The sequence below is a fragment of the Rhineura floridana genome, chromosome 6 (assembly GCF_030035675.1).
Source record: "Rhineura floridana isolate rRhiFlo1 chromosome 6, rRhiFlo1.hap2, whole genome shotgun sequence".
In the NCBI taxonomy this organism is placed as follows: domain Eukaryota; kingdom Metazoa; phylum Chordata; class Lepidosauria; order Squamata; family Rhineuridae; genus Rhineura; species Rhineura floridana.
In genome coordinates, this window is record NC_084485.1 from 135,655,904 (window position 1) to 135,679,326 (window position 23,423).

The 23,423-nt window shown below is 40.7% G+C and overlaps 1 protein-coding gene across 4 annotated transcripts in view; it reads right to left on the reverse strand.

Annotated features, from left to right (window-relative positions):
- Positions 1 to 23,423, reverse strand: part of VAV3 (vav guanine nucleotide exchange factor 3) — a 259,303-nt gene that overhangs the window by 64,354 nt on the left and 171,526 nt on the right. For all 4 annotated transcript variants that reach the window (XM_061633875.1, XM_061633876.1, XM_061633877.1 and 1 more), the window contains 2 exons: positions 15,341 to 15,363; positions 11,380 to 11,425 (listed from right to left, as the gene is read on the reverse strand). In XM_061633875.1, the coding sequence (XP_061489859.1) occupies positions 11,380 to 11,425; positions 15,341 to 15,363 (69 nt within the window). The remainder of the gene's footprint in view (positions 1 to 11,379; positions 11,426 to 15,340; positions 15,364 to 23,423) is intronic.

Here is a 23,423-nt window from a genome sequence, read left to right on the forward strand (position 1 = left end):
AGGCCCCCAAGCTTTGGATTCCATAACCCAAGAAGCCCACTCTGCTCCCCAGAGCTTGGAAAAGTTACTTTTTTGAACTACAACTCCCATCAGCCCAATCCAGTGGCCATGCTGGCTGGGGCTGATGGGAGTTGTAGTTCAAAAAACTAACTTTTCCAAGCTCTGCGTGCTCCCTCCCTGATGGTTTTCGGGAAACTCCTGACAACCATCTTGTTCTGGAGAGCCTTTGGAAGGGGATCGCAGAGCCTGAAACTTATTTTATTCCCCCCTCTTTTTTAGTTTTATTTTTTTAGTCCCTTCCAATATCACTCCCCTATATTTCTCAACTGTATTTTATGTATTTTTATCTATTTTAATGTTTTTTGTGTTTTTATTGTGAATGATTTTATTGTGGGCCGCCCTGAGTGCCCTATTGTAGAATAGAAGGACGGGATATAAACAATTTAAATAAATTAATAAATAATATTGTCATTTCCCCCTTTGGGTATAAAATCGTGAAAAGTCCCTAGAGGGCTTCGCTTAACAGAGCATTTGGCCAGAACAGATTTAACTACTGTTGGTGATACAAACAGGAAGAAATCACACACACAACTAGATTAAACATGGAAAAGATCAGGCATCCAGAGAAAGGGGGAGGGGGACTGTTTATTAGAACTGAATACATTATAATGATACCAGTCACTGACCATCTTCGAACATCAGTACACAACTGAATATTGTCAGTAAAAATGCTGAGTAGGCATGTCCTATCTGAAAACTGTCTATAGCTTGACCTGTTCTCCAGTTACAAACACATTATGTGGAAATAACTCCCACTGATTTTAACTTGAACTTTCACATTAAGTTGGGCAACCTCACAATCAACCAGCTCAAGTCTTGGACGAGCAAACTAAGCTGAACATGTTTTTGCTTTAAAATTATCATCATCATTATTATCATTATTATTATTTTATTATCTGCCCTTCACCCTAAGGTTCCAGGATGGATTACAATAATTTAACAGTTTAAAGCATTGCTTTTTTTATTTAATGCTCATCTAGCAAACAATTTTATACTGAAGTTGCACTGAGTAGCTGTCTTTGTATAAACATATAGCTTACTTCCATGAGTATGGAATCTTCTAATGCCCCAACTGATAAATATTTACACTTCTATTCCCTTGATTTATACAATGCTAACAGTGTGGTGTAGTGGTTAAGGTGATGGACTACAACCTGGGAGACCAGGGTTCGAATCCCCACATAGCCATGAAGTTCACTGGGTGACCTTGAGCCAGTCACTAACTCTCGGCCTCACGAAAACCCTATTCATAGGGTCACCATAAGTCAGAATCGACTTGAAGGCAGTACATTTACATTTTAAAAAAAATTCTTAACACAACATCCACCAAGACACCTACCACCTAAATCCACATTATTTCCAATCAATAAACGTGTTCCTGTAATATTCTGATTCATATTTTGTTTACTCACTCTGATAATTCCTGCTTCTCCCCAATATGGTTTGGTACTTCCCCTTCCTGGATAAATAAAGGACTCTTCCCTTTCCAGAGCCCTGCCTTTTGCAGACTTCAAGTAGGAAATAAGAGAACATAATACTTTATAGAATACTTATCAGCCTCTGTGATTTGGAGATTCCAAACCACCATCACTCAAATTGCTAATGTAGATGCTGACGGCTGATAGGAACATACAATTAAAAAAACAACAATGGATATTTATTCATTACCTTCAACAATGTATCATTAATATTTTAATACTTCATAGTGGAGTAGCAAAAGCATGACAGTACACTTTTTAAAAATAATGACATCTCCACAATATAAGCCTTCACTAAAAAGCCTTTATGTTCACTCACAGCAACTTTATTTTGTGTGCAGATTGGGAGCTTTTTTGATAGTTACATTTAATAACTTGTTAATAAAATTATTACAATTGCAATTACGATGTCTCACAAATTGATGAAATGCCTTTCATCAAGCCTTTAATTAACCAACAGCCTCTAAATTGATCCAATACAAACAGAAGATTAAGCATTGTGATGTGTACCTTGTCAGGTCAGACAAACTGGTTTTGAGAATAAAACTAGCTGAACATTCTAAACCATTTATTATCAAGGGCAGACCCATGTGAGAATGCACCGCAGTAGTCTAGTTTAAGGACTCAATTGTGAATTGTACTTTTCCTAAGTACAGCTATGAAGATGTTTATCTTGTGTAATTTTGTTTGGAGTGCTACCTCCACAAGGCCTTTGCTCACATCATAACATATCACAACAATCTGTTTCTGTCAAACTCAATCCAAATAATATTCATCAGCAGTGCCGGGCATGCAGGTTGACCTCCAACTGCCTTGGGTAGGGGGAGCTATTCCAAAATGGCCCACTCATTAAGTTAAATAATAACCTAAGAAATTGAAAAGAATGAGGCAAGGATTCTTGTGTCTGAGATGAAGTTACTGTTAAATTCAGTGGCTCACATTAAAGATTAATAAAAAAACATTAAATGTGACTGAATAACATAAAAGTGTGCCTATGCTAGACATCAAGCCCTTTAATTTTATCCATGGAAAATAAAATTACTTACAGAGCATTTCTGTTCTCTATGACTCAAAGAGGATGTTTCAGAAATCTTTGTGAATGGGAGTAGATCTAGGGTTGAGGGGTTCTTCCAAGCCAATCTGGGAGGGCAGGAGACAGACAAGCTCCTTGCCTTGAAGAAGAAACCTTCAAATCATTGGACTTTGCCTCCCAACCAAGGAGCAGTCCCTGGTTCCTATTCTTGAAGGCATGTGGATTTCCCTACAGAGTCAGTGTGGAGAACAAGCATACTTGCACTAGGATACCCTTATTTATTTATTTCCATTTCTGAATTGCTTCATATGAAACATATCAAAGCAATTTAACAATAAATACATCATCAACAAAAACACAAAACAGTTTCATATATATATACAAAATTCTTGATTATATTTGTAGGAGATTCTTTATGAAAGTTAATTTATATCTGTGGATCTTGATACTGTGGTTTCATGAACAAAGCCAATGATATTCAATCTCTCTCCTGACTCATTTTCATTTATCATTACATTTGTATCTCACTCTTTTCCCAAGGAGATCAGAATCATGTCCATAGAGGTTTGCAGCAAGTTTCCTACATCCAGGAGTGTCTTGTGCAAACCTGCTTAACTTCATGGAAAGAATTACATAGGCATTAAACCCAACCTGAAACAGGGAGCCCATTAAAAATGGTGCATGTGTTAAGTGGTCACGGTGGAGAATTTCAGAACTAGGGAGTTCAGAAGAACTCTCCCCAATGGAAACGCTCTGAAGCCCATTCCAAATTGGGCCCGGAGTCCCCCAGCCACTAGCCCCACTTTCCCAAACTTACCGTCAGTGTGAGGGAGAGAGCGGTGTCGGGGAGGGCTTCCAGCCTCAGGCTTAGGGCCTGGAGACACTTGCATTGCTCCCAGGATCTATTATACTTTTAGTTCACAGTCCTTCATAGTTCAATATCATTGTCTGGGGTGCAAAGACTGCCTCTCTGCAGAGATTAAGAAAAAGAGAACCCAGGGCCAAGATCTTGGAACCCTGGCAGATAGAAGAAATGGAGAAGAGCACCCTTATCAGATCACAAAAGGTCACTAAGGTGTGTAAAGAAGAGAGAAAGTCAAAACACTGAACAGTGTAGAAACAAAATACAGTTTCAAGAGAAGAACAGAGGAAGTGCCTGGAAATTTAGCAAAACTGAAGCAAGGACTCTTGGTGGTCTGGCATTCATGAAAGCCAGGCAGATATGGACAGTGAAGACAATCAGAAAACAAAGATAACAACGTGACAACACATTTGGAGAGACATTGGGGAACAGAAACTGGATGATAGAAAGGATATGGATTCAAAGATGGCTTTTTAAGAATTGGGGAAACAAATGCAGTTTTGAAGCAAGTTGGGAAAGCCCCAGAGATGCTGAAGAGATAGGAGAGAGATAACTCAGGACAGATCTTAATTGTTCCTCATACAAGTGAATGGAACCTGATTTAGGAAGAGAGGGTGAATTCTGGAAAACCTTAGATGGAGAATATGCTTGCTTGCAATGAAGACCCTACACATTACTCCAGCCAACCCTATCTGACCAGGATCCTAATTTGGCCCTCAAGGCCACTTTCCTCAAACTACAACCATCTGATTCACACCTAACATCACATGAAGTAGGCAAAGAATGGAAAGGTTTTCCTTCCTAGCTAAGCCTATGTCAGGCTATGGGAAGGAGAAATGCAGTTACACACACAGAAAAGGTTACAGGCATCATTTTTTGATATGCAAAGACTGGATGCATAAACGAACAGCTGCGCCAGCTGGCCCCATGGAGGAGATGAGCCCCCGCTGGACCGGCCGCCCCCCCATCATCAGGAACAGGTTTCTAGGGTGCTGGACATCAACACCGGCTGGGAGCTGCGCTGCAAGAGGTCAGCCCTTCCTCAGAAGAAGGCTGTGAGGTCCTTGCGTCAGGGTGAGTCGCCGCCGCCATTATTACCATCATGGGTGTGGAGGCATACGGACCCAGCCCTCGGGCGCTGACTTTCCGGGACGTGGAGGAGGCCGAGTTGCTGGGCGCCAACACCCAGGGCTGAGTCCAAGGTCCGAGTCTGAGTTTGCTGACTTCACTCTGCCCAGCTAGACTCAGATGCTGCCTAAAGCGGGGAGTGATGTGGGCAGCGGCGGCGGCAGCAGAGGAGGAGGAGGTTCCATGCAAGGCACCCCTGGAGTCCCCGGAGGACAGTGGGGTTGCCCTCTGTCGCCTCGCTGGGGTAGCTGGATGCCCAAGAAAATCAGGACATTCCCCTCCCAACAACAATCATATGAAACTATAGACCTGGTTGCAAATGCAATTCAGCTGGCTTTGAGGAGACTGGAATTTAACACAGAAAATGCAGTTACTTGTACCACAGATAAAGCCAGCATTAAGAGCTACTATGTGTATTGTTATTTAACTTCTGCAGATTGTATTTTGTATTGTTTTATTGATGCATTTTTATATTGTATTTTATATTTGTGTTTTTTGTAAGCCACCTTGAGAGCCTTTGGCCAAAAGGCGGAGTATAAATAAACTAATAATAATAATAATAATAATAATAATAATAAAATAATAATAATAATAATAATAATAATAATAATAATAATAATAATAATAATAATAATAAAAGACATGGTTGCAAAGGAGCAATTGGCAGCCTTAAAGTGCACTCCCAACTGTTCTTTGGCAAGCAAGGTTGTAGGTGTTAAATTAGCTGATTGGCACTAAGAGCAAGGGAATCCTGCAGTGCAGCTGAATCCTGCCCAAAGAGTGTCTTTGCTGTAATTGCAGATCAGCTGACTGGGGTTTACATTTACAGTAAGCCTCACAGGGAAACCCCTCCTTTGCCTGTGTGATTTGAAATCAAACTATGCAGGTAAAGTAACATATTCCTTGCAGACTGGCCTGAATTCAAGCTGGCTTTGCAAAGGACAACACTTCACCTGACATCCACTGTGACCTCAGGTGATTGATAAGTGAGGGGGCTGCCCAACTGTCAAAGTGGCTCATGGGGATTGGGGGACATCAAAATCTGGCCCACCGGCCAAATCCAGTCGCTCACTCCTGCTCTAGGACAGAACACAGCAGCAACTCTACGAAGTTCCTTCAGCAAGTTACCTAAGTGATATTTTTCCCCAATAAGAGATACGATCATGTAGCCTTTAGTAATTTTACAAAGCTTCATAAGTCTCTGTGTGAGAAGTACTTTGAAGCAGCAGTAAATCATTATTGAATTAAATGAGTGAGTCACCTTGGGGGAGGGATACTCCCTTTTGCTTTATGTTAAAATTCTATTATTATGTAAATAATAGTAACAACAATAACAACATCCCTACTTCGGTGATTTGTCTCTTGGTTAGGCTTCTGAGAAAGAGTTTGAGATCGTATCCACACCACACAGTTGAAGCACTTTTATACTACTTTAACAGTCATAGCTTATCAAGAGTGCTGGGAACTGTAGGTCTGTGAGGGGTTTCCTAACAACTCTCAACACCTTTAACAAGCTACAGTTCCCAGGATTTTTTGGGGGGGAGCTATGACTGTTAAATTAGTATGAGTGCATGATATGGATGGTACCCAATAATTAAAAAAAATAGCTGTGGTTACTTATGAAAATTATTGTAAGGCGCAAGTCTAATGCAGGGGTTCTATAGTGAAGTGGAGGCGCAGATTCAATGAAGGCCACTGATAGCCTTGTGCAAGTCTCTCTCCCTTGTGTCTAACATAAGGACTGATTTACATATTCAACATAATCATGCAATACAGTTCTTTCTAGAATGTGCCATTCTAGGTTTAGAAGGTGGGAGAGTCTAAAAATATCAAGACATTTCAGTCCAAAAATAATAATGGTTTTGTCACATCCTCTGGGGGCTTTTGGAGCATAAATGTTAAAATAAATGTCCACAATAAAATATCTTCAGTGTTGGCCTAAGACATTTTACTGCCTGAAGCAAAGACTAAATGGTATCTTCCCACCTACAACTGAGGCAACAGTTTAAGAAGTCACGCTACACTATTCAGACAACAGACTGCCTTCACCTATTCTCCCACTTGATGCTTAAGATGAATTGGGATTTGTTGGGGGGGTATGCGTTAGTTTAACACAACACAGAACTGATCTGCAAAGCTCATTGCCACCAGAAGCAGGAACTAGATCAAGCTCTAGTCTAAAAAAAAGGGGGGGTGTGATTCTCAAACCTACTCTTGCAGCTTTAGAAGCAGATACTATCAGAACAACTGAAATCTACTTTGAGGAAAACAGGACAAGGCTGATCTGTAAAAGAGAAAATACCAATTTCTGTTCTTATAGGAAACTCATTTTGTAAGCACTCATACCCACAGCAGGCCCTGAACCTGAAGGATATCAGGCAGCATCACCAGTTCAGAAAATAGAACTATACATGAACCAATGCAGCAAGAAAGTGTCCCAAAAGAAATCGGTCAGAACAGGTAATATGGTACTGGAAGACTCATCTGCATCTAACAAGAGAAAAATTCTGCTGCTGTTCCCACCTTCAGTTTGCCCCATTGCCAACTTGGAGCAAACGGTGCCCTTCAAAATTTATCACAATGTGTTTCATTGACAGCATTGGGCTTTGGCAAAAGTAAGTCTATGTGGCAATGGGCTGCCAGTTTCCAAATTCTACAGTGCTAGAAGCTTAAGAAAATCAAATGGAAACAAAAATTTACAATTACATTAACAAGATGGCTTTGAAATTTCTGGATCTGTCCACTGTTGCAGACAGGCTACTGGACTAAACTAGACCATTGCTTTAACCAAGCCAAAAGACAGAACATTTGGCCATTTACTAATACTTAGATTTTAAACAGTTGGTTGGAGGCAAGAGGCATGCTGGTTCTTGTCCTACAACTGACAGTTAATACATTATTTTGAGGAGAGGCAGTATAGCTGGCATAACTGCAAAAGTTTAAATGAACAAGAGATTTGATGGAACATAAGCATATCAGATAAGGAAACCACAAAGGTGGTTAACTGCAGTTGCTGAGTCATCTAGTTTAGAATCTAGTTGCAATCATTAGAGGTGCAAAACATAACTTCTAACCTGCAAGGCTCAATACGATTATGGGAGGTAGTCTAACTCTTTGCTTTGGTTTAAAGTTGTTGTTTTACAAACTTCATGAGACAATTCAGCAATGGAAGTGTTGAGAGACTTAACCTGCATGAATCATAAGGATAATGGCAGCTGTAAAAACAAATTCTGGAACTACACGTGTTCCATGTGAATAATTATTGGCACAGACCTGTGCAGTCAGATTCCCGTTGTGCCCAGAAGCACAAGTTGGGCTAAGAGTTATTACTTTCTTGGCATCAAACAATTTTTAAAAATGGCCTCTCAGATTGTGAGGCATAAAGCGGCTTCTGAAGGGGCAAGCTCAGTCTTGATGTGCATGAATTAATAGGAAAATCATGTTCTCTAGTGGAGGACGTAATGGAGCCCAGTGCCATGTACAATGCATTTGACTGAAGCAGTCTGCCTGGCAAGCAAATTGTATCTTTGCAGAACACGGCCACTTTACCTTCCTCCCCAACCTTCACAATGGGCTGAGAATCTAGTGCTGAGCCAAAACATTGCTCACTGCATCATCCAGCCAGGTTTCAGTAATACATGTCAGGTGGGCTCCTTTCCCCTGGACCTGTGAATTCTGGAGTTTAGTTGCTTTTTTTGGTATGTGTGTGAGAGACCAACCTATCATTCAGTAGAATCAGCTAAGCAAGTGACGATAAGGCATCCAGAATTCCAAGGGCTGGGGGGAAATGGGAACTTTCTAAAGTCCTTTCCCCTTTCTTAGTTTATTCTGCTTCCTTACCTAACCCACCCTATCCTCTTCTCTCTCACTGACATGCCAAATTGCAGCATGAGCACACTATAAATCCCCCCCAATCAGACATTGCCAAACATACAACAGAAACATAAGGAAAATCTAAGGATCTAGGTTTCCAGAGGTGGAGAAAACAAACCCGCAAGAGTAACAGCTTTCCATTATCTCATTTTGGAAGAAAGACCACACCCAGACATACAGTAAAAACCAAGTGGTTGAACAAGGGATCTGGATTGGGACTGCAGCACTGGAGGATAATGCTTCCCTCTATTCTGGATGAAAATCTCACCAGCTGCTATGTACCCTACTAAGGGAAAGCTACATGTTAAACCTTCCCTTACCCAGGGTCACAGGCTTGATGCAAACCAGGGGACAAATAGCTGCTCTTTGCTAAATTTTAAAGAGGGCGGAACTCTGTCATCTTACCCAGTTAGACCAGCAGGGATGAACTCCAGCCCCGACAGGCATGCTAACTTGGCCCACAAGACCATTTTCTCCAAGTCACACCCACCTGCCCCACAGCTGACAACATCTGCAGCATCAGGTGTGGGGTAACTAAAGACACAGCTGCAAAGGAACAATCAAGAGCTTTAAAGTATGCTCCCAGTTGTTCCTTGGCAAGAGAAGCTTGTATTTGACACCTTCTAAATTTGGTGCCAAGTGCAAGACCCACTAGAAATGATTTCACTCAAGAGCTCCTGATCATAGAGCGTGGTCCCAATTCTTTCTTTTGAAGATGGGTCACCTGATGTCAGGTGACTGGTAGGTGGGAAGTCCCACCTGTTTGTCCAACTGGCTTGCTGGGCGTAGGAGAGCCCAGTATCTGGCCTGCCAGCCAGAACCTATTGCCAATTCCTGAATTAGGCCCCCAGAAAACAGCAGCCAGCAAAGTCTTATTGAGATGATACTGGATACCATTTCTGTTTCTCAAGTTCTTAATACATTTAGCTTCTATGCTATACATTTAGGCCTCTTCATAATGGAAAAGTATATCCAATATAATAAGGCAACACTTGGGCCACAAGCAACATCAATATCTTTTCCAAAATGTCCTATAAGGTAAGTTGTTGGCGGGTTTTTAAGACAAGTAGTTAATCAAGACAATTTAACCATTTGCATTCCAGCCCTCATGTAACTGAGCAGTAGGTACAGCAGCAATACAACTATACGTGTCTTTTTCCTGCCCATGAGAAGATTTTTCCAAGTGCTTGGTTCTAGATTCGCCAGCCTATTTTCAAGTTAAATGAAAATTCTCAAGTTGCTACAGTTAGAAATATTAACTCCTCATTCATTTATCTTGTCTCTGAATCCCTTATAATTAAACTGTGAGAAAGAACTCGTAAAAAGGACAAAAAAGACATCCTTACACAAATACTGTAAAATATTGTTGTGAGGAAAAAAATATTTGCAGCATTTAAGAGAAAGAACTCTTATGTAATTTTATTTAGTCAAAGGTCCAGAACTACATGCTAATTGGTCAAAGCACATTTCTAAATCCCAGCACTGCTTCTTAGATAGAAATTTGGCCCTAAAACCCTGGATGAAGGGAAGGCTGCTTGCAGGTGAGGGGTGGGAGAGAGAGTTGTAGATGGAAAAGGCTAAACACCCTCCCCCTATGGAAAAGCCTCCTCTCACCATTGCATGGCAAAGCAGGAGGAACCAGAGTATGAAAACACAACATACCAACCAAAGAATCAGCTTTCTTAGTAAAATTATCAGTGTGTATAGCCACATACGTTCTTGCCAATTTCAACCATACCAAATTCTAAACCATATCGAATGATTTATGTTAAGAACACACAAACCAAAGAACATTCTGTTTGGGGTCTCCTGCCTCAAAATACCTGTTACCTTCATCCTCTACGAAAAACAACAACTGCTGAGAACACAGTGTCTTGCAAGATTAGGTTTCAAGGTTACAACTGCTCTGTTTAAGCAGCATAAGGTGGGCGAGGAGTTATCAAAAGCCCAGAGGCTTCTAGGTATGTAAACAAAGTTTAAGAGCACTACTTGTGAAAACAAAGCAGCAAAACACACACACACCCCAGGAGTTCAGTCAATCATATGACAGTCATATGATCCTACCCTTGAAAACACGGTCAGGAAAGCAATTAGCAGCCTCACAGCTCATTTGAATCCAGACAGTAGAATTCAGCAAAACTAAAAAGTCCCAATCCTGAAAGTCAGTGCTTGTTGTAGAAATGACTAGAACTGGAAACAAGATTTCCACTATGGCAGCACCACAGCTGGTGGCACTGCACTGACAGCCAGACACCATTAGAGAGTCGAGGAAACCCTGTGCCAGCTGTGGTGTATCAGATGCAGAGCTGAAGGCGGTCCTCACTGGTCCAAGTTATACAGCAGCTGCTACATACAGGAAAGTGCTACAACAACAGTATATGCAACTTTATTTTAGTAAGAAACTATTACACAGAGGTACCCGTGGCCTCAACCCTGCTAAAGGGCCTAAAAACCTGTCTCTTTCAGACCACTTTCTCTTAAAGGATGTTTTCTCAGAATTGGTTACCTTAGTCCAGATGGTTTTGTTGGTTGAGTGGTAATTTATTTTGATGTTTGTAAACTGTTTAGGTTAACTATTGATGTTGTTATGTGTTCTATTTTTTGTATGTACTGATTTATGATGCTGTGAGCCACTCTGAGTGGGCTATGCCCAGAAGGGCGGCATACAAATGGCTTTATAAATGATATGGAGTAGGATATTTTAATCTTGCCAGGCCTGTGGAACAATAATACAACAGACTAATAAGGTCAGCTTGCATGCCAGGTTGCATCTCAGTACTGTCACAGAGATGGCTTGTGGATCAGGTTCTTGAACTGGCAGCACTCAGATGTTCCAACCCCCAGAAGGAAAGAGATGGTATAAATAACATCTGATAATGAGCTCCAACGGTTAACTCTCCAGTACCAACTCAAAAGTTTTAATGATGAAAAAGAGCAACACAAACCTGGATCCATATGCCTGGGGATCTTTCGAAGTCCATTTGGTCGTTTCTGTGTATTTGAAAAGCACAAGTTAGAGACTTGTTCTAAAAAACATTCCTATCCAATTAGTCTCCACTCTCAAATATTATTCATGCTTGTAGTTTTGACAGTTCTCTAAGCAGTTGCTTCTTTGACTTCAAGTAAGGCCTCAAACCATTGTGCTGCCTTAAGTGGAAGCCAAATGATGCCTCCCCACTCCCCCCACCTTGGGCCAGCACTACACCATTAAGACACTAGCTCCTCTTCTCATGTATTCCTTATAATGGTATTGCCTAAAACAGGTTGTTTCACCATGGTGCATGGCAGGAGCAGCTGATACAAAAAAAACCCTGTTGTTTCTAACATTTTTTCCAAGGTATCATAGATAAAATGTGTAAAAGTGTGGAACAGTAATTACAGGCAAAGCTCACCACTTTCTTAAAGGGTGATTTTCCCATCCCTCAGAGGGACTACCCATCATTACAAGGTATTCGCAGAGATGATGTAGATCAGGGGTTCTTAGCCTGTGGGCTTCAGGGGGTCCGTAAAGCAGGTGCAAAAAACCCCACCCCATTTCCAATCCTTGTTTGCTTGCTTTATTTATTTATTTGGGACCATAGCTTTAGTCAAATTCTCAAAGGGGTCCATGATCCAAAAAAGATTAAGAACCACTGATGTAGCTGAAGAACAGGTTATGTGTCTGTGTCTTAAGAAGTAGGCACCTATTACTCCACAAAACCTACTCTGCACATTTGTGCTGCCCATGATCTCACTAAAAATGTGTACAGTTTCCTAATTCACATACAGCTAAAACCATTTTCCCCTTAAAAGGGGGGCTTCAAAAGCTCCAATTTTCATTTACAGTGAAACTCTAACTGACCACATAAAAGCACAGGAAGCTGTTGTAAATGCAATTATAATAAAAAGTAATTTCAACTTCACTTTTAAGTCCTTGGTAGAGTGGAAGAAATGAGCTGCAATTTTGAGAAAGAATAGGGGCCCTGATTATTTTGCATGCTACATGAGATAATTCTGTAAAAGCCATTCATGGAAGAAAATTATTTTTAAATAATTATATTAACCTCCAAAGTAAGGTTGGGAGGAAGGGAAAAGTAGATCATTTTATAATTAGGCAAAATCTATCCATCTAAGCTAGTGTTAGCTTTCAAACAGAATTGCAGCTAGCCCATCTACAGTTGCTATATGGTTTGTTTTTTTATCTCAGACAATGCCATGGAACGTGTGCACTGGAATCAAGACACATTCAGCCAAACATATTAAACCAAAGAGGATAAGCTATAATCTTCATATTTTTAGAACATTTTTAAACATACTTACATAACAAGTAACTTCCTAAAAATAACAATTAAAGAGTAGTGTTGTAAACTGCAAGGCCCAGAGATAGCCTAAAACATTCTGGTGCCTAAGGCAGAAAATCCAAATGCAAGTAAAAATAGTTACCCTCTCCTTTTTCTACTTATTTTCCACACTTGCACCTCTAATGCCTGTTAAGAGTTAGGATGTACAATTTACATTCTCAACCACTTAAAAATGCACTAAAATATACAAACTCTACTGCTTGAGGAGGCCCAGCTTAGCCTGCATAATGGTCAGGCTGCCTCCATCAGTGCCTCTTCTATGGAGTGGAAATGCTCTAAAACAGAGATTCCCAAACTATGGTCCATGGACCACCAGTGGTCCACAAACTTGATTCAGGTGGTTCACAGCATGTCCACAGTAAACATTTATATTGATTTTTAAATATATTTTTGTTGCTTTTAATTCTTATATTGTGTTTTATTGTATTGCCATTTGAATTCTGTGGAATGCAAAATGTGATGCAATAAAATACAACCTAAGACAGAAAAGAAGCAATAAAATATAATTAAAACTCATACATACAGGACCTAGCACAGCACTGTACAATTGTTACAACAGGCAGAAAAATCATTAAGTAGTCTAATAAGTTCATCAGCAATTGATCGGGGGGGAGGTTTGGGAACCACTGCTCTAAAAGAAGGAACATTCAATAGCCTCAACATCACATGACCTAATGACTCTGGTAAAAATGGAAATGGACTGCCTTCAAGTCGATCCTGACTTATGGCTACCCTATGAATAGGGATTTTATGGTAAGCAGAATTCAGACGGGGGGGTTACCATTGCCTCCCTCTGAGGCTAGTCCTCCCCAGCTGGCTAGGGCCTGCTCATCTTGCCACAGCTGCATAAGCCAGTCCCTTCCTTGTCCACAACTGCCAGCTGGGGGGCAACTGGGCTCCTTGGGACTGTGCAACTTGCCCACGGCTGCACAGGTGGCCGGGCACGTAACCCCTGCAAGTACAATATATACAACAATTATACTGCAGTGAACTTCTCCCTGCTTCTTGGAGTTCTGCAAGCTGTACTTCTAAGATTATACAACCTCCTCAGGAAACACAGAGCAATCTTGCTCTCACACATGCTTAGCCTCTAGACTGAAACCATAAAATAGTTGGGCAGACTCTACTAACCAGTTGTATTCCTGAACAAAAATGAGTATGTAACCATTTAAGCATACAGACACCACATCGGTCTGAACTTCAGTCAAAGTACCATAAAGGTGTAGAGCTGAGTGCCCCAATGCCAACTGACTCATACTTTTATGGCCTTTATTGTTTATTAATTATTAACTGGCTGGTTCACACAAGAGATTTCCAGGACATGGAAACTCCCAATGGTAGCCATCCTGGCAATCTCAACATTGTTCATCTATTTTGCCAAATGTACTTTTTTCATTTTTGTGCATCAGTGGAATCACCCCTCGATGAACAGCACTGCTCCATGGAGAACGGAGCATAAAAGGCAAGGCAGGGAGGGAGGGAAAGTGTCTTTCTAATTCCCCTACTATGTCTAAAGACTTCTTGAGAACCAACTTTATTTGCTCAGGGATTAATTGTCAATTCCGAGTAAATTCCCTGGGTTGCCTCATCCTGAGGAATGTATGGCAAATGTTGCTTAAGGGTAAATCCACGTGTTTAATCAAGCCTTAAGATCCCAAATGACATAAAGTCCCTTCCAAATGTAAATGAAGTATACTACAAAAATTGTAAGCATTGCTCTTAATCACAGCAAGATATGAAACAAGGAACAGTTAAGTAATACACCCCAAGTAGCCTTTTCATTATTCATGTTTAACTTAGCCTCACATTTCAAAGCAGTATAAAAAGATACAAGAGAAGAAATGCACTGTTGTTTTCCAGAGCCAAGAAAAAAATAACCTTGAGATAATTTCTATAAATGCACCATGATAATAAGTATTTTGAGGTTATCGTCATCTCGTTGAACATGTGCCCATCTACCATTACCGTTCTGTCACAATGTTAAAAGATTTGTCAAGGAATCCTATGACAAAGGATTCAGTTTCACAAGTCAGCATTTGGCTGCACATTTTGCTAGCACATAGACTGAGAACTGCTGAAGTTTGTACCTGTGCTTCATTCCAACATCAGTAAGTTAACCAAAAATTTAGACCACTTGTAATTCTTTTGCTAAATCACATGGTGGCCCATCATCTTGAACAATTACTTGGTTTTACTACACCATGAAAATCTGAAGAAATTTGAAGAAAAAACACACACCCCCTAAAATGTAGGGCACGATCCAACTAAGGTTTAGCACATTCAGATCTCCTTGCTTTTTTAAAAATGAGAATTGTGCACTATACTCACAGAAATCAATGGGACTTGAAAGTTCTTAATATTGAGCAGACTGAGCCCTTTTACTATTTTTTTAATCCAATTTTTCAGGAGTATAAGTATAAAATCCTTTAGTGATCACAATACTGATGGTAGGGGGAAGGGAGGAGGGAGTCTCTATTATGCTAACACAGATACATACACAAAAAATGAAACATTTTAGATCCCACACAAAATAAATGTCAGTTCAAACCTCAAAAAGTACACTTACCTCATGTTTCAGGGTCTCATGTTCTGAAACAAATGTAAAAAGTGGCATGGTCAGTGACAGAAAGTTCGCTCTGTTGAACTGTAATCTCTAGCTGTGTGGTTTGGTGAGAGTACACGGAACTGCTTTGTTTTGCTAGCTGATACCTGTTTTATGCTCCACCAGCCCTGGGGCTCAACTTGTTATTTTCCAAACTGTGTTCACATAGTTTTATTGGCTCAAGTTAAGCAGCACTCAACAGCTATAAACAGTTTCGAGTTTATGCTTAACTCTGTGACACGTAGCTTTCCAAACTATCATCTATACATTTTGAAACAGTTTAGTGAGAGGAAAAATTCAAGGGGTTAGATTTTTCAAGGGGTTAGATTTAATATTTGCATTGCAGTTTAAATCCAGACTTCAGCTGTGGCAGGTTCTCTTCCCAAGGGAAATACATCTGAGAAGTATTAGATCAGAGAATGAAAAATTCATGTTTATTTTGCATTCTGACATACTGTTTTCCTAGAAGCTTTTGAATTCATACAAGATAATATTACATTTATTTTTCCATTGATATTTTCCCAAGGAAGAAACTTCTTATGCTGGAATCTGGCCTATCTTACGTAAAGCATGAACATATACAGTATAAAGCAGTAGCAACAACTAAAAACACTAAGAGCTATATTTCTTGTTGCTGGAAATCTTGAAAAAGTCAAGGAAACTTCTGCCATATGTGGTGGGCTTGCTCACATGCAAAAGTATATTGGAAGAAGATGAAAATTTTAAGCTTGAACTGTTGCTCTTTCTTTTAGCCTACACAGAAGATTTAATATGAAAAGAACACAGACTAGTTATATATGATAACAGCTGCTTGTTTTTACTAAATACTGGAAATTACCAAAACCAAACATAAAGAAATGAATAGTAAACATATGAAATTTTGCAGTAATGGTCAGATTGATTTTTTCATATATGTATATATATGAAGCAACTGTCACCATTTATTTATTTTTGTAAATTGAATTTATTAATGAGGTGGCAACTAATTTTGAAAAGTGCATTAACAACATGTGGAAATGATTTTTAAGTTAGAGTGGGTTATATCCAAAGTTGGGTGAGCAGCGTTCCATTTGCACAATAGGACTCCCTTTCCTCATCATTACCCATGCCCTCCCCCAAATCTGCTCCAGAGGGTCATTTTGCTCCAGGGGGCTGTAGGTGAGGAGGGAGAAGTTCTGTAGTGGAAGTCTGTTACACGAGCAGAACAGCAACACTGAATACAATTCAGTATCAGCAACATGTTGAATGTATTCTAGAAAATTAATCTACTTTTCCCTTATGTTTTCTAAAGTGTATGAAAGCGGAGCTTTTTAAAGTTGTGCGGGGGCTTTTACACTCTGGCCCTCACGATATTATAGAAACATCTGAAGCCCGCTGCAACGAAATTGCTGGACACTTTCAAAATAAGATTGCTTGCATCCGTAGGGACTTAGACTCCGACGTTGTGACAGATGAATCCAGTGAAGTGTCCGGAGCACGGCCATGTCCTTTATTATTGGATGAGTTTCAGTTGGTGCAGCTCGAGGAAGTGGACAAGGTGCTTGGAATGGTCCGGGCAACCACATCTGTTCTGGATCCTTGCCCATCTTGGCTAGTGAAAGCTAGCAGGGCTGGAACCACCGGCTGGGCCAAGGAAGTGGTTAATGCCTCCTTGAGAGAGGGAGTGGTCCCTAGTAGCCCCAAGGAGGCAATAGTGAGACCTCTTTTAAAGAAACCTTCCCTGGACCCAGATAATTTGAACAACTACAGACCGGTGGCGAATGTCCCCTTTTTGGGCAAAGTTTTGGAGCGGGTGGTTGCTAACCAGCTCCAGGTGCTCTTGGATGAAACCGATTATCTGGATCCGTTTCAATCCGGTTTTAGGCCCGGTTTCGGCACTGAAACAGCCTTGGTCACCCTGTATGATGACCTTTGTCGGGACAGGGACAGGGGGAGTGTGACTTTGTTGATTCTCCTTGATCTCTCAGTGGCGTTTGATACCATCGACTATGGTATCCTTCTGGGGAGACTCGCGGAGTTGGGAGTTGGGGGTACTGCTTGGCAGTGGCTCCGCTCCTACTTCGCGGATTGTCGCCAGAAGGTAGTGCTTGGGGAACATTACTCGACACCCTGGACTCTCCATTGTGGAGTCCCTCAGGGATCGGTTTTGTCCCTCATGCTTTTTAACATCTACATGAAGCCACTGGGTGCGGTCATCAGGAGTTTTGGAGTGCGTTGTCATCAGTATGCTGATGACATGCAACTCTATTTCTCCTTTTCATCTTCTTCAGGTGAGTCTGTTGATGTGCTGAACCGTTGCCTGACCGCGATAATGGACTGGATGAGAGCTAATAAACTGAGACTCAATCCAGACAAGACTGAGACACTATTGGGGAATGCCTTCCCCGCTCAGATGGTGGATGTGCATCCTGTTCTGGATGGGGTTACACTCCCCCTGAAAGAACAGGTCCGTAGTTTGGGGGTCCTTTTTGACCCTTCCTTGTCTCTTGAGGCTCAAGTGGCCTCGGTGGCACGGAACGCGTTTTACCATCTCCGTATGGTAGCCCAACTACGCCCCTATCTGGATGGCGACGACCTCGCCTCAATTGTTCATGCTCTGGTAACTTCGAGATTGGATTACTGTAATGCGCTCTACATAGGGCTGCCCTTGAAGACAGTTCGGAAGCTTCAGCTAGTGCAGAATGCGGCAGCTAGACTATTCACGAGGACCAGTCGGTCTTCGCACATAACTCCTGTTCTGGCTCTCGCCTGCACTGGCTACCTATTTGCTTCCGGGTGAGATTCAAGGTGCTGGTTATGACCTATAAAGCCTTACATGGCATGGGACTGCAATACCTGGTGTAATGCCTCTCCCGCTATGAACCTACCCACTCACTTCGTTCAGCATCTAAGGCCCTTCTCCGGGTACCAACCCATCGTGAAGCCCGGAGGGTGGTTACTAGATCTAGGGCCTTTTCTGTGGTGGCCCCCGAGTTGTGGAATAGCCTCCCCGAATAGGTACACCTGGCGCCTACATTATTATCTTTCCGGCGCCAGGTAAAGACCTTCTTATGCTCCCAGGCATTTTAATCATTTCAATTTTTTTTTTTAATCTTGTAATACTAATCCTTTTATCATCTTATATTTTGTTTAATTGTATTTTGTTTTCATTGTGTCTTATATGTTTGTGATTTTATTATTATGATGTATGTATTTTATCCTATTCTGTTTACCGCCCTGAGAGCTACTTGCTATGGGCGGTATATAAATGCAACAAAATAAATAAATAAATAAATAATAGACATCCTCTCTTGTTAAAAACAAAAATTAGAAAAGAAAAGGCTACAGGCTGGTCTACACATGCACAGTAATCATGACTTGCACTTGTGAATGAGCCATCATAGATCATGCACCGCAGATAGACTTTAAGTATCACTTCACATTACCTCAAACACAATGGCCTGCAATCCAAACAGCACAATTGGTTTTTCATGTCCCAAGGGACTTTGAATTCACATTTATCAAGCAGCAGCTCTCTCCTGAGGGAGCTTCAGAATCAGATTGTGATATGGCACTGGTGGGTCCGGGGTGGGGGGGCAGAGGAAGAGTTAAAATCAAAAATCTCACTGGCTATACCCAAGCCATCACTGCTGCCTAGACCAGGTTTTGTTGTTCACTTGAGCCAGTTCACTTGTGAGAGTCATCAGTGGCTGAATACAGAAATCAAATGATAGCCATGTGTGTTTGAACCAGGCTCAACCTTAACATTACTAATATAGATTTTTTATTTTGTATTTCAGTGTTCGAAATATAGGAACTGAAATAAAGGTGTTAATTTATGGAGTCCATTTGTGGGCTGTGGGCATTTTTTCTCAAAGGAGTGAACCCTGCATAAAGTGATATTCTGTGGCAAGAGGAGATATAGCCTGAGTTACCCTGCAAATCAAAAGAGGAAATTGCACAAAGCAAAATGTAAATCATTGTGTTTACAAAGATTTCAAGTATTGTTATCAATGTTTAAGTGTAATAAAACTTCGCTCTATTTAAAATACTAAAACTTTTTCTCCTGACACTGACAAATGTTATTCTGGAGGAAATTTCTTCAATTAATGAATAACCAAGGCCTGCCCGTAGGAGTGGTAAATAATGTAGGATGGGACTATGGAACTGACCTTGCCCAATCTGAGTGTGGGATGAGTAAAGTAGACAGCTTTGGGTGTAGCCAGAGGAAGAAGAAGCAGTTCTGAGTTTTGTAGCTGGATACAGAAGGTTGTGAAGAGGTTTCTGGCTCCCAGAACTAGTTGTAAATATTGATGTTCTGCAGGACTAGCACTGCCTGCCTGCCTGGCTACCTCCCCTCTGTCAATTCTGTCTGTGTATTTATAAAATAGATGTTGCAAAAAACAAAAATCTAGACAAAGGCAGGAAAAGAAGCCCAGGTTTTGTAGCTAGCTGACATGAAGCAATCTTGTAGTCAGGGTGTGCTATTGGTTTTGAGGGAATAATACTGCTTTAAAGACTAGCATTGCCCATTTGTATGCTCGCTTCTCTTCCCACTCTCAGCTTGTATGCATGTAAATCAACACATGCTGCAAAACCCATCCTAACAGTGCAATCCTATTCCTGCTACTCAAAGGTGCGTCCCACTGTGGTCAATGGAGCTTAAATCTCCAAACTGATCCTGTAACGCTACTGTACAACTTCCCACTACTTAGAGAAGTGGAGAGTATGAAACAAAACTATTTCCCATAAAAACAAAGGAAAAGGAGAAATTTAAGAAAAAGGCAGCACAAACATATCTTAATATGACCACTCCTATGAACAAAGTTCAGCCTTGGGCATTTTTTTTTTAATGTATACTCAGAGAATACAGTCCGAGACATGAGTGGACTTGCCCTCTATTTTGTTTGAACAGCTTAGCATGAAATGAAGTACAACTCATGCTGTTTGGTAAGGCATATTATGAAATGCAAATGCTAGATCTCTTTATTTCCAGGCAGGTTTCCAAGGGTTTTTTTTTTTTGCTGCACTTTGCTGTACTGAAAACATAATATTAAATAGACCACTTTAGAAACATCAAGTCCAGACTGGTCTTAAGAACATGAGGATCTTCTTCTTGGATCACACCTCTAGTCTAGTCCTCCATCTCTGATAACTGGAAGCCAGACACTGATAGAGCTCAGTGTCTCAGATCTTAATATGGCAACACCCGGTATTTGCTGAAGAGCATGAAAGAGCAACAGCTGGTGCCTGCACAATATTTTAGGTGTACACATAAAAACACAACATGTATGCACAGCCCAAAACATAAATTTTAGGGCACTAGCCATGGTTGCTTGTTGAATCTACATCTTACTGAAACAAGGGAGGGTATATGGGCACACAAGTTTGGCTAAGGGCCACTTGCACACATTACATTTCATAGCTCTACATTTGAGATGTTTTTAAGTATAAGTGTGAAAGCAGCAAACATGTTCACCCTAGATGTGGGTTCACAAGGGAGCCATGATCGGCTAAAGCTCCCTACTGTGTGTACACACTCAGACAAAACTCTGATTTGTCTCTGCATAATGTGTGGGTTGACCCTAACAGATAGAAATTTTTAGCAGCAACATTCATCCATCTTAAAAAACAACAGAAAAGGATCTGTGCAAAGCACATATTCCAGTGGGGCTGAGAATAATTCCCAGTAGGTTGTGGTGTTTTTTAAAAAAACATAATCACTATAAAGCAGCTGCTGGATGAATCAACTGCTTACCACTGAAGTTGTCTTGATATGTCATGATCAATTTTTAAAAAAAAGATATTCTGAAATTTATATCCCTCCTTTCTTTCATCAAGGAACCCTAACCCATTTCAAGTTTTTCCAAGGTAGTCTCCCATCCAGGCATACCCAGACCTGCTCAGCTTCAGCAAGATGGTGGCCCCATGTGCCTTCATGATTAATTCTTACCAAGGTACATCCATTCACTTTAATCCCATGAATGTCTAATTAGAAGTTCAGGAAGAAGGCTCCATGCTCCTTCTTTTGCAGTTATCCATAGTCAAACCCTATAGAATCGGATGTAGACACACTGTACAGCCTGTGACTTCCTTTACTTTCCTGCATAAATGGCTTCTGAGAAACTGGAAGCTAGCTTGTTAAAATAGAACACTGATTAAAATCAATTTTTCTCTTTTGGAGGCAATTCTGTTATTTACTTTTATAAATCATATAACTGCAGTCATGGCTGGCAGTCAGGAGGCAAAAGGTGTCTACCTGACAGGTGATCAGGATAGGAAGGAAGTGGGCCAATAAATGGATCTGTGGTTCAGCAGAGAGTCAGAGGGCAGCTTAGCCTATACCTAAGCAACAAGTTACTGAAACTGAGGAGACAGGAAACAGCTGTACTGGTTCTACTTTCTAGCCATGTGCAGACCTGGCATTGAAGGCCAGCAACTCTCTCCCTTTGCAAGCTACCATGATGGTGCAGGTTGTAAGAGGGTTTCGCTTCCTTGCCAGAGTCCCCGTTTGGGACTGGTGGAAACTTATGCAAGCATTTGCATAAATTCTTCATTTTGGGTTACAAATAGATTTGCTAACCACAAAAAGCAAATATAATGCTGCTTTTTAAGTCATCATCATATCAATAATACTAACCACCCTAAAGGCCTGATTAATGAATAGAATGACCAGATACAAAGCAGGATAGGGCTCCTATATCTATAATAGCTGTGCAGAAGAAGCAACATGCATGTGTTCCTTTTATCATCTTATTTGATGAGCTGTACCTTTAAAAATTATCTACTGCATTACTATTAAAAGGTACAGGAGCCCTGTCCTTATCTTCATTTTGTCACCATATTAACTATACTAAGGTTTGCAGGTTCTTCCCAAGTCCTTTTGAGGGTGCAATTAAACTATTTGTTTGATTGCTAGAGGCAGAGATCACACACAAACAACCTCATGGATTAATGAATTGAATAAATTATCATTTTACAACAACAAAGATGCAAGATGTTCTTTTCCAACTATGTTTAAAATCTCTGCCCAATTGTCTAAAATTAGAAATGCATTAGAAATTGCCTAATCATTAATACTGATTTATTCCTTGAGCTTTTTGGTGGAAGCATAATGGTCTGCAGCTCTGGCATCCCATCTGGCTAAAAACTAAAAGAATGCTAAAACTTTCAAATGCTCTTCCACAAAGGCCTGATTTTCACACATTAATCCATAGTTTAGCAGTCACCAACTTGGCATTCAGTGGTGCCCCCACCAGGTAGCCTAAAACCTGAGCTTTATTTTTTATTTTTTAAAAAAGTAACTCTCTAGTCTTCCTAGAAAAAAAGTTATGGAGCAAAATGTGCCAGTACCCTTTTAAGCAATATATGTGAAATAAGCCAGCCTGGCTGGTCCTCCCTATCAGTGTTATTAGCCAATGAGTGAAGTCAGAGCTGTGACTGTGTGAAGTACTTTCTTTTGTCTGTCCTGAATCTTCCAACATTCAGCTTCACTGGATGTTATAAGAAAGGGAGGGAAAAAATCTCTATCCACTTTCTCCATGCCATGCATAATTTCATATGCTTCTGTTGTGTCACCTCTTACCTGCCTTTTCTCTAAACTAAAATGTCCCAAATGTTGCAACCTTTTCTCTAAGGGGAGTTGCTCTATCCCCCTGATCATTTTGGCTGCCCTTTTCTGAACATTTTCCAGCTCTACAGCCTTTTTGAGGTGAGGCAACCAGAACTGTACACATCATTCCAAATGCAGCCACACCGCAGATTTATATAACAGCATTATGATATCAGCAGTTTTATTTTCAATATCTTTTCTATTGACCCCTAGCATGGAATTTACCTTTTTCACAGCTACCACACACTGGGTCAACATCTTCATCAAGCTATCTGCTATGACCTCAAGGTCTCGTTCCTGGTCAGTCACCACCAGTTCTGACCCCATGAGTGTAAATATGAAATTAAGATTTTTTGCTCCAATATTCATAACTTTACACTTGTTTACACTGAATTGCATTTTCCTGCCCATTCAGTCTGTTTGGAAAGGTCCTTTTGGAACTCTTCACAATCCCTT